This window comes from Letharia lupina (assembly GCF_014066315.1).
Source record: "Letharia lupina isolate WasteWater1 chromosome Unknown contig_4, whole genome shotgun sequence".
Taxonomy (NCBI): Eukaryota; Fungi; Ascomycota; class Lecanoromycetes; order Lecanorales; family Parmeliaceae; genus Letharia; species Letharia lupina.
The window spans coordinates 1,310,255-1,321,839 of record NW_023502973.1 but is presented as its reverse complement, the minus strand read 5'-3'; the positions used below and the strand labels follow the sequence as shown (position 1 = coordinate 1,321,839).

Here is an 11,585-nt window from a genome sequence, read left to right as displayed (position 1 = left end):
TTTAAATCTAATATATTATTAATAGCCCGAAGATTTATATTTAATACTTATTATAATAAAATTAATTCTCGAAAAGTATTAAAAGATTATTCTAAATTTTAATATTTTAGATATATAGAGATTAATCGTTTTAAATTAGATATCTTATAAACATTAGTAAATTCTAAAGAAGTAATAGCTGCAGAGAATTATACGTAGAAATTCTTAAACGATTTCTTCTTATCTATTACTCTTATATTAAATTTAGAATTAAATATCTTAATATTCGATTTAGTAATCTTATTATATATTTTAAATATATTATTTAATTTATTAATAATTTTTTAAAATAATTTAATATAAACTTAAGATATCTTTATCTACTCTTATTTTAATAATATTAACGAGCTTAGGTCTATGAATTAAATTTATAATCTATTTTTTTTTAATTAGAGCTATCGAGTAGATTTGATAAGCGAACTTTAAATAGACGATATTTAAATTTCTTGCCTTTAGATGATTATAAGACTAAATTTTAAAATCTTTACTTTATTTAAAAGCGTAAAATATACTTTATAATTTAAAAAAAAGTATTAAATTTTAATAGAAAATAAAAAAGTTATTCTAATATTAAATAATATATATCTATATTTTAACTTTTAATTAGGGCTGTAGATAAATTTAATAAGCGATCTTTAATAAGCGATATTTGAGTTTCTTACTTATTAATAATTATAAGATCGAATTTTATAATTCTTACGACGTTAAGAAGCGTAAACTACGCTTTATAATTTAAAAAAAAAATCTTAAAATTTTAATAAAAGATAAAAAATTTATTTTATTTATAAATAACTTATATCTATTTTTTAATAAGAGGTCTCGAAAGAGCTAGCGGGCTAACTTAGATAGTCTAGTTAAAAGGCGTAATAATCTCAAATTTATAATTAACTATATATATAAATTATTAATTTATTAGATCTACGCTCTTTAATTAGATCGACTAAGTTATCGTAAGTAAATAAATTAGCGTTCGTAATTATTAAAAAATCTTATATTCTACTTTTAACCCCTTAATAACTTTACTATTTTCTATTAAAACTTTTAGATTTTTTTTTAAATTATAATCTATAACTTGCGCTTTTTAATAATAAACTTTTTTTAAAATTTAATCTTATAATTATTAAAGGGTAAGGACCTTAAAAATCGCTTACTAAAGTTCGCTTATCAAAGTTCGCTCGACAGCTCTAATTCAAAAAAAGATATATATTATCTAATTTTAGAATAACATTTTTATTTTCTATTGAAATTTTTTAATTTTTTTTTTAACTTTTAGAACGTAATATGGACTTTTAAATAAAAAAAGAATTATAAGATTTAGTCTTATAAATGTTTTAAGATAAAGAATTCAAATATCGCTTATTAAAAACTTATCTACTTTATTAAGAATACTCTTTAATATAAGCTTAGATAGTCGAGTAGTAATAATTTTAATAAACTTCGAAACTATTTCGCTTCGTACTCGATTCGAATCCGTAAATCTCCCTCGCTAAAAAATTTAAAAAATCGTAAAAATCGTAAAATTCGTAAAATTCGTAAAATTAATAAAAATTCGATAAATTATAAAAATAAAAGAAAATTATAGATATAAACTATAATAGATATTAAAATTAACTTTTTATTAATTAAATTTAAATTAATTTAAAGTTAATTAACTCTCTATAAACTTATTATTAATATAACTTCTCTTTTTTCTATTAAAATCTTTTAATTCTTTTTTTAAAATTATAGAATATAATTTACGCTTTTAAATAATTTAAGAATTATTAAATTTAATTTTATAGTTCTAAGTAAATCTTAAATTAAAATATTTTTACTCTTCGAGAGTTAAATTTAATCTCGAAATTAGATTTAAAAATTAATTACTTTTTATAAATTTAATTTATAGGCCTTTACTACTGGCCGAAAAGGTATAATATATTCCATAGAATATTTCATATTAAGTGATATTATACCGTACCCGGGTATGATATGAATAGGGTCGGATATTATTTCATTTTTCTAATATGGGTTCGGGATCTTAACGGGATATCCCACGGTATAATATATCTGTGATATCATATCATGGTATAGTATATGTATGAAATATCCCGTTGGGATTTCTATATTTAGAAGTATAAGTAGCTATTCTAGTTATTATTCTAATCTATCATGGCTGCTACTATTATAGCTACTACTATTATAACTATTACTATTATAACTATCACTATACTATTATAGCTATTATATAATAGTAGACTATTTAAATAATAAATAGTAATAGTTATAGTAGTGATAGTCATGATAGTATATCGAATAGAGGTAGATACGATTAACCGTTAATTAGAATAATAATTAGAATAGCTACTTTATACTTCTAAATATAGAAATCCTAACGGGATATTCTATACATATACCATTTCATAATATAATACCACAGATATACCATACCGTGGGATATCCCGCCAAGATCCCATACTATACTAGATATGAAATCATGCAAATCTTAATAACTCATATTATATCAGAGTATGATATGGCAGGTTAAAATCCCATACCATATCATACCTTTTCGATTAATAGCCTTTACTTATATATAATAAATAAAGTATAAGAAAAGAGTTATATATATATAGATATAGATTTAATATAAATATAAAAATCGTTTATTAAATTATTAAAGATTTATCTCTTCGAGTTATTTTATTTAAACTTATAGTCTATAGTAAATCGAGTAGTTTTAAAAGTTATATCTAAGTCTTTTAGACGTATTAATTTTATATATACGCTAAGTAAATTAATTATTCTAGCTCGTCTAAGCTATTACTATATAATTATAGTCTCTAGTTATATTATAACTATTAACTATAAGTTATTAAAATTAATACTATATCTATACTATTTATTAAGAGTATAATCTCAGATACTTACTCGTATTCGATAAACGCCGAGACCTCGGCAATATAGGACGAAATTTATTATCTCTCGGCGTTTATCGGATACCTGTGTAGACTATTAAGATTGAAGTTCGGAGCGTGTGTGAGAGCTATAGACTAGGTGCAGATAGGCTAAAAGATTAAATTTAGTCTACTCGACTTTCGTCTAATATATCTAATAAGCTAATAGATTAATCTCAGAAAGACCTCACGTAGATATAATAAAATTTCGACTCGGAAAAAAGATTTTTCTAATTCACCACTATTATTAACTCTTTCGAATAGAGTTTAAGTACTAAAACTATTAATAGATTCTCGACTAGTAATAAAATTTATCTATACGTAATATCGACTACGAACCCTCTAATAAAGATTTTTATACCTTCGAAAGTCTACTCTATATCTATTTAATAGCTACTACGCGTTAATTAAATCTTAATTTATTAGTTATAATAAATATAAACTTATAATTTAATATATTAAAGAAGTTAAGAGATTTTAAGAGAGCGTATATTTATATATAAGTATACGATCAAATTCTTTAATTACGATAACGATTAATTATATATAAACGAAAATTAAATAATAAAACGCGTTAGATTAAGAGTTAATATATTCTTTTTAAAGAATTTAATATTATTAATATAACGACGAGCTATAATCTCTTAATTAACTTATATCTCTCTCTTTTATTAATTAATAACTCTTCTCTAAATATTATAAATATTCGACTTCGACTATAAACGAGTTAACTCGTTTATAAGAATTATATAAAGATTTTTTATAGAAAAGAGACTAGATAAGAGAGTTAAATCTAATATATTTAGAAAATATTCTCTTAATAGCGAAGTTAATAAGTAATAAGTAATAATTATATATCTTTTAATTAGCTATCGACGTATAAATAAATCTTAATTAAATCTTATATCTTTTTAAGAATTAAAGAAAGAGCTTAATTCGAATATTTTCGACTTCGATTTAATAAATATTATTATTCTCTCTCTTATATAATCATATATAATAGAATATTAAGTATTTAAATATATATAAAATAGAGAGATTAAAGCTTAACTCTAAGAAATATCGAGAAAAAAGCTTCGAAATATATTATAGAGTATAATAATATCTAATTATAATAAAGTATTAATAAGTCGAGAAACTTAATTTTAATAGTATAGAATCGTCTAGAGCGTATAGAGGCGATATATATTACTTATAGTACTTATACTATTTTAATATATTCGAGTAACTTTAATTACTTAAGTTTTAATCGATAACTCTTAGAGTTATCGAGATACGAAATAATATTCTCTAAGACTTCGAAATATTAAGAATTATTAATATATTATATTAATACTCTTAGTTATTAATAATAGTATACGTAATATCTCGAGATCGTTATTAAGAATATTCTCGCGAGAAAATTATCTAAATCGCTTAGTTTCGAGATCGAATTCGAGGTAATATTAAGAAATATATTCTCAGAGTTCTCTCGTTATAACTAAGATTCTAAACTTTAAAAATTTTTAATAATAGAATATACTCGATATCGAATATAGTATTCGGGCAGTATAGGATAGTACTCGAAATTAAAAAGTTGTAAAATCGGCCTGAGATAGTCCCGGACAGCCTCGGGTACAAGTAGCGTACCCGGCAAATTCAAAATCTCGGGCTAGCTTCCCGAATTGTAGATGAGGCTTTGAAATTCCTTAGTATAATGTATATAGCCGTGATCCTACGGGATCACGATTATCTGTCGTACCTCAAATGGGACGGATGCCGGACATGGCCGTAAGGCCGAGTGGGTAAAAACGGTTGCACTCTAGGCTACGCCTTTCAATGGGAAGGGGTATGAACAGGGGCACGGCCCTCCGATGTAGGAACTACACACACACACACACACACTGGTAGATCACCCATTCAAAAGTGCGGTCAGAGAAATCCCCTTATTTCTATGGTCGAATGGCGCAGGTCGCGGATCCTCTCCTTTGCAAATTAACGAATCATACCCCAAGTAATAGCGAATTACTGAATCATACCCCTAGGGGTATGATTCGGCAAGGAGGGGTATGATTCGGTAAGCATTCATAGTTTTGGGGTATGAATCAGTAATTAGCCCGGCATAGAAGCTTAAGGGAGCGATGCCCCCCGTTTTTCTTCTTGCTTCCTTAAGAATTAGTCCTACTATGAGATCTATATACGAATATATATATATTTACTACTAATTCCACATTGCTACATAACTCTAGACCTACTTATACTTAATCATATAAGCCTGTCTAACAGTATAGAAAAGAAGAAGCACCGCAACACCATTGTACCAGCGCCAATAGGAATCGACCCTATTACGAACTAAATCCCTCTGAACGCGACCCACAACCACGGTTCGTGCCCCCGCACGAAGAATAACCACTTCCTGCTGCTGCACTCAAGCCAGACCAGGTTACAACTGGGATTCGAACCCACGATCCCCACGGGAAACATCGGCAACCGGGCTATTGGCGCTGCCAGAAAAGAAGAAGCACCGCAACACCATTGTACCCGCGCCAATAGGAATCGAACCAATTACGAACTAAATCCCTCTGAACGAGTATGGCTTCGACCAGAAAGGAAGCGTTCTCCGTCAATGACATGCCATCTCTTGCTGGCTTTATCGCCATCGTCACTGGAGGTACTTTCCCTCTTACGAAGCTCGATCAAGTGCTATCTAACGTTTTCCCTCGTGTCCAGGTAGTGATGGTATTGGCTATGTGGCTAGTTACCAGCTAGCTATACATGGAGCACGAGTCTACATCATGTCTCGATCCTTGCAAAAAGCGGTGAAAGCCATTTCAAACATGCAAAAATCTACACCTGGTAAAGAGCTTGACTTGCACTTCTTGCAAGTAGACCTTCAGAGTCTGGGCAGTGTCAATGAAGCAGCCCAGAGATTCAAAGAAACGGAGTCGAGACTCGACATCCTCGTCAATAACGCTGGTGTAATTCTTCATCCTTTCCAAAGTCTACAATCATTTTTTGAATTTGCCTTGAAAAAATTGCTGACATACAGCTCGATTTCCGGTGCTAGATCATGGCTGTGCCATACGCTTTGACCCCCGATGGTTACGAGACGCAATGGCAAACCAACTATCTCTCCCCGTTTTTCTTGATCAAGTCTCTTCTCCCAGTTCTATGTTCCACTGCCGCTGGAACTACCTCTCAAGGTCGCGTTCGAATTGTGAACGTATCAAGTGATGCAGCGTTCGTCGCTATAACGCCCGACTGCGACCTTGAGAACCCAAATCTCGATCACCTAAAGGGTGTAATGGCTGCCTGGTACATCTCTCAACCCTTTCCCCTACTGAGAAACTTCGTTCTTGCTGCCGGACAGTGCTTCATTGTATTGGCCTCAGTCTCGATTCGTGAAACGCTGACATCCTACAATACAGGAAGCGTTACTGCCACTCCAAAGCTGCAATTGTCCTTCTGACCCACCGCTTACATACGTTTTTCACAAGTCAGAATCTTGCTATAAAAGCCTACGCCGTTCACCCAGGTGTGATTGAGACAAATCTGCAAGCTGCCGACCCTACAATACTCGGCAAGATCGTCAAATTCTCAGTCAAGTGGGGCTTGGTACCAGGCAAGTTGGGAAGGGAAGATGGAGCAAGGACAACTCTCGCTTGTGCTACTGGTGAAGACAAGTAACTCGTTTGCTCACCCCTTGTCGAAAAAAGAATCTTAGCTGACCAAGTCAGGGGTATCGTAGAAGGAAGTGGAGCTTTCTTTGGTCCCTTCGGACAAAGGGACAAGAGGGGCGATGCACTGATTCGAAAATGGCAGCCAAAGAACATAGAGGAAAAGCTGTGGAAGGCCAGTGAGAAAATGTTGAGGGAAAAGGGATTCGAAGTTTAGTGGTTGCTTTTCGAGTTGGCTGAGGTTTCCGAGAGGTCGGCTTGTAGGAGGACTGACTGACGTGCGAAAGAGTGCTTCAATAAATATGATTTTAGTAGAAGAATTAAAGATTTATGCCTCATGGGAGAATATTTGACACGTCATACAAAATTCTCCTAGAGACTAGTAATGAGGCGAAGTCAGTGTGCTAATGGCTGGGTAAATTACAAATTCATACCCCAAAACCTTGAATCCTTATAAACTCATACTCCTAAATACATTCTTATACCCCAATGGGATATGAATCGGTAATTTGCCATTCCATGGGGTATGAAAATGTAATTTGCCATAGTGCGCTGAGGTTCAGTACCTAAGGGTATCAAGCATGCACCCGAATGGCACCCGGTATTTGAAGTTGCGGAATTCGCTTGAGGGGTTACGAAATCAGCTCGGGGGTTGCGAATCAGCTCGGGGGTTGCGAATTAGCCTAAACCGGCCTCGGTCTGACACTACGACAAAACCAAAAGGTTTTTTATTTTTTATTTTTTTTCCTCCTTTTTTTTTCTTTTTGCGATAATCTCACCTATCTATCTCTTTTATACGATATTCTACTTCCTATTAAGAGAATCTTATATATAATATCTCTTTATAGTATTAATAATTATTTATTTAAAGAATTAGAAGAGTATAAAGATAAGATTCTTAATTAATTTTATATAAAGTAATAAAAATAATAGAAGATTATTATCTAGCTAGTAGATAATAAAGATTTAAAAATTAATATTTATATACTTTAATATTAATTAAAAGAATAAAACTCTTATTAATAAGATTATATAAAAGACTTCGAGTAATTATAAAATTAGATTTAATATTTATTTTATAGAATTAAAGTTTTAAATAAAAAAATACTTATATAACGAGTAAAGGTCTATAAATTAAATTTATAATTATTTCTTTTAATTAGAGCTGTCGAGCGAACTTTAATAAGCGATATTTAAATTCTTTACCCCTAAATATTTATAAGGCTAAATTTAATAATTCTTTTTTTATCCAAAGACTTATATTTCGTTCTATAATTTAAAAAAAATCTTAAAATTTTAATAGAAAATAAAAAAGTTATTCTAAAATCAAATAATGTGTATCTAATTAAGGCTGTTCGGCTGTCGAGCGAACTTTAATAAGCGATATTTGAATTCCTTGCGCTTTAATAGTTATAAGACTAAATTTAGAAATTCTTTTTTTATCTAAAAGCCCATATTTCGTTCTATAATTTAAAAAAAAATTAAAAAATTCAATAGAAAATAATAAAGTTATTAAAGGGTTAAAAGTAGAATAAGAGATTTTAATAATTGTGAACGCTAATTTATTTACCCGCGGTAACTTAGCCGATCTAGTTAAAAGACGTAATAACCTCGAATTTATAATTGGCTATATATATAAATTTAAGATTTTTAAGCTTAGCTCTATCTTATTCTATTATATATACTAATTAAAGATTAAAGACTTTTAAATTATATTTTAAAATTTTATATAAATTAGAAAAGAGCTCGACTTTAAGCGATTAGAATTAAATTAAAAAAAGAGAGAGTATATAAATAAAGTCTTATAAAGATTAATTAAATAGAAGCTTAATAAGAATATAATTTAAAGTTATAAATAAGAATAATTAATAAAATATTTTCGAAAACTAAGATATTTAATTATAAGATATTTTTTATATAAATTTAATTATTTTTATATATATTAAAGTATTTTAGAGATTATCTCTTTATTTAATATTATATAATTCTCTCTAATATTATTAATTAATAACTTCGAGATATATAGCGAAAGCGAGATAAATATATTATTTTTAATCTAAATTTAATATAGTCTATAAATAATTATAATAAGCTTTTAGATTATAATATTAAAATGTATAGCGAAATAAATAATTATACTTAATATATTTTATAACTTATTATAGATATTATTAATTATATAACTATTAATATTCTATAAGAATTTCTAGATTATATTTTTATATTTAAATAATAATCTTAATTTATATAATTTAATTATAAGAGCGAGACTATTCTAATAGCGTAGATATATCTTACTCTATAATAGATATATAATTTAAAAATAGCTTTTAAAGAGTATTATATATACGAAATAAATACTTTTAATTAACGAATTAAGTCTTAATAAACTTAACTAATTAAATCTCTTTTTAGAAAGTAAATAAAGTTCTTTAATACGCTTTAAGAAACTAGAAAGTATTTTAAAGACGTTCTAGCCGATCGAGTTATAATTCTTATAATCTACTTTTCTACTATTTATATAAAAGTTATATACTATATAAATAATTAAAATATATATCTAATATATAAGTAGTCTTATTATTCGAAGTTTATATAGAGAAAGCTATATACTCTCTTCTAGTATTCTAAAAATAATATTAGAAATTATAAATTTAATTTATATAAATTAACTTTTATATAATTATATTATAATATAGAAGATTAAGATAAGTTAGTATATCTTTTTTTTCTATAAATATAGCGTTCTTAATATAATAAATCTCTACTTTATATAAAGATAAGATTTATTATATCAAGAATACTATATATAACTTTAATTTAAATTTATTCTTTATATAAAGAATACTATATATTAGTTTAATATTAATTAAGCCTATTAGATTTAGAAAAATATCTTTTACTCTTTATACTTAAATAATATAATACTTTTCTTTATTATTAAAGATTTAATTTATACTTATTACTCGCTATTTTTTATATAAGTATTAATCGCTATAGCTAGATTATTATTTAGCTCTTTATATAATAATAAATAATTATAAGATTAAAGAATATAAATCTCGACTTAGATTAATTTTAAAATTAAAGAGTATATTATAATAAATTAAATTAGATTTATAATTATTAGAAGATATATAAAAATTAAACTTATAAAAAGATAATATAGATGAAGATTTTACGAATTAGCTATAAAAAGTTAATAATATTTTATAAATATTTTTATAATCTATTAATTACTTATTATATAATCTTATTTCTCTTCTTTTTAACTTCTATATACGATATTCTCTAATTTAAAAAAGATTATATATATCTAAATATCGAGATATTATTAAGAAATTATTATAATTTAACTTAATAATATATATATAATATAAAAGTTATTAATTAATCTATATAATCTATAGATAGATATATACGATATTAAGCCTACGCTAGTAACTCTATAAGTATCTCTAAGATATCTTATAATAATTACCTATAAAAAATAGAGAAATGTTATATTCTCATAATAAGAAGTATATACGCATATATACTTTACGTAAAATCGAAAAGAAATGAAGATATCGAGCTAATGAAGAGTATATATTCTACGAGTTCTTCTATTATAGTAAAATCTTTCGAAATAACTATTAAAGTAAGATATTAGACGATTTTAATTCGTTTAAATATATATTATTTAATTTATAGAGATTTAATTAACTATAATAATTTAATTATAATTATTATAATAAATTCTTCTTCTATATTATTATTATAGTAATATATTATATTAATATAGTAGAAATAATAGATTAAATTATAGTAGTATTCTCCGCTTACTAAGTAATAATTTAATACGAAATTATAGAGAGCTAAGTTATATTCTTAGTGATAGAGATCTTACTATCGCTAAGTTTCTCTATAGTATTCTTTATAATCTTCTCTACTATAGTCTTCTATAATAATTTCTACTAGCCGAAAAGATATAATATATTCTATAAGATATTTCATATTAAGTAATATTATATTATACTCGAATATAATATAAATATAGTTAAATATTATATTATTTTTCTAATATAGATTTAAGATCTTAGCGAGATATAATATAATATAATATATATATAGAATATTTTAATTAAGATTTCTATATTTATAAGTTAATTCGATTAAGATATATAGAATATATTTATTATTTTTTATTAAGAGAGAGAGAATATAAAGAGTAATTTAATATAGTTATTTATCTTTTTATTAATAGTAATAATTAAAATTAAAATTAAAATTATAAATATTTTATTCTTTCTTTTAAAATTATAATATAAAATAATATTTTAAATTTTAAATCTTTAAATATTAAAGAGATAAAATTTTATAATTATCTTTATTTATATATTTATTTTAACGCGATAAATAAACTTAATAAACTTTATATTTATTCTTCTTTTAAATTCTTTATTTCTTTTTTATTTTATTTTATTATAATTCTTTTAAATATTTTAAATTTATCTCTATTTAATTAAACTTATTAGCTATTTATAAATAAATTTACGTTTTAAATTGTTCTAAATCTCTTTATTAAAATTAAATTTATTATTATTAATTCTCTTTAATTATAAATTTATTAATTATTTCTTTATATATTATAGAGTATTAGCGATATATCTTAATAAATTAATAAATATTAAATTTATTAAAATATTTTTTATAAGTTTATTATTTTTATTAATATAATTATTATAATTATTAATTAAATTTTTATATAAAATACTATTAATTCTTTTAATCTAATTTAATATATTAAAATCTTCTTTAAAATTAAATCTAATCTATTTAAATTTATATTTTTAATATTTTATATAAAAAACTATTATTAAAATATAAAATATTATTAATAAATAATACTTCTAAGTATTATAATATATTTTAATTATTAAAAAATATCACTTATATATAATAGCTCTCATGAAAA

At 25.3% G+C, this 11,585-nt stretch overlaps 1 protein-coding gene across 1 annotated transcript; it reads left to right on the top strand.

Moving 5' to 3' along the window:
* Nucleotides 1-5,543: 5,543 nt before the first annotated feature.
* On the top strand, nt 5,544-6,845 carry HO133_007981 (uncharacterized protein; the record flags this gene model as incomplete). Its single annotated transcript, XM_037298849.1, has 5 exons — nt 5,544-5,622; nt 5,682-5,929; nt 6,019-6,252; nt 6,453-6,634; nt 6,689-6,845. 5 exons carry the CDS (start codon nt 5,544-5,546, stop codon nt 6,843-6,845), a joined length of 900 nt encoding a protein of 299 aa, XP_037156185.1.
* Between the last annotated feature and the right edge of the window lie 4,740 nt (nt 6,846-11,585).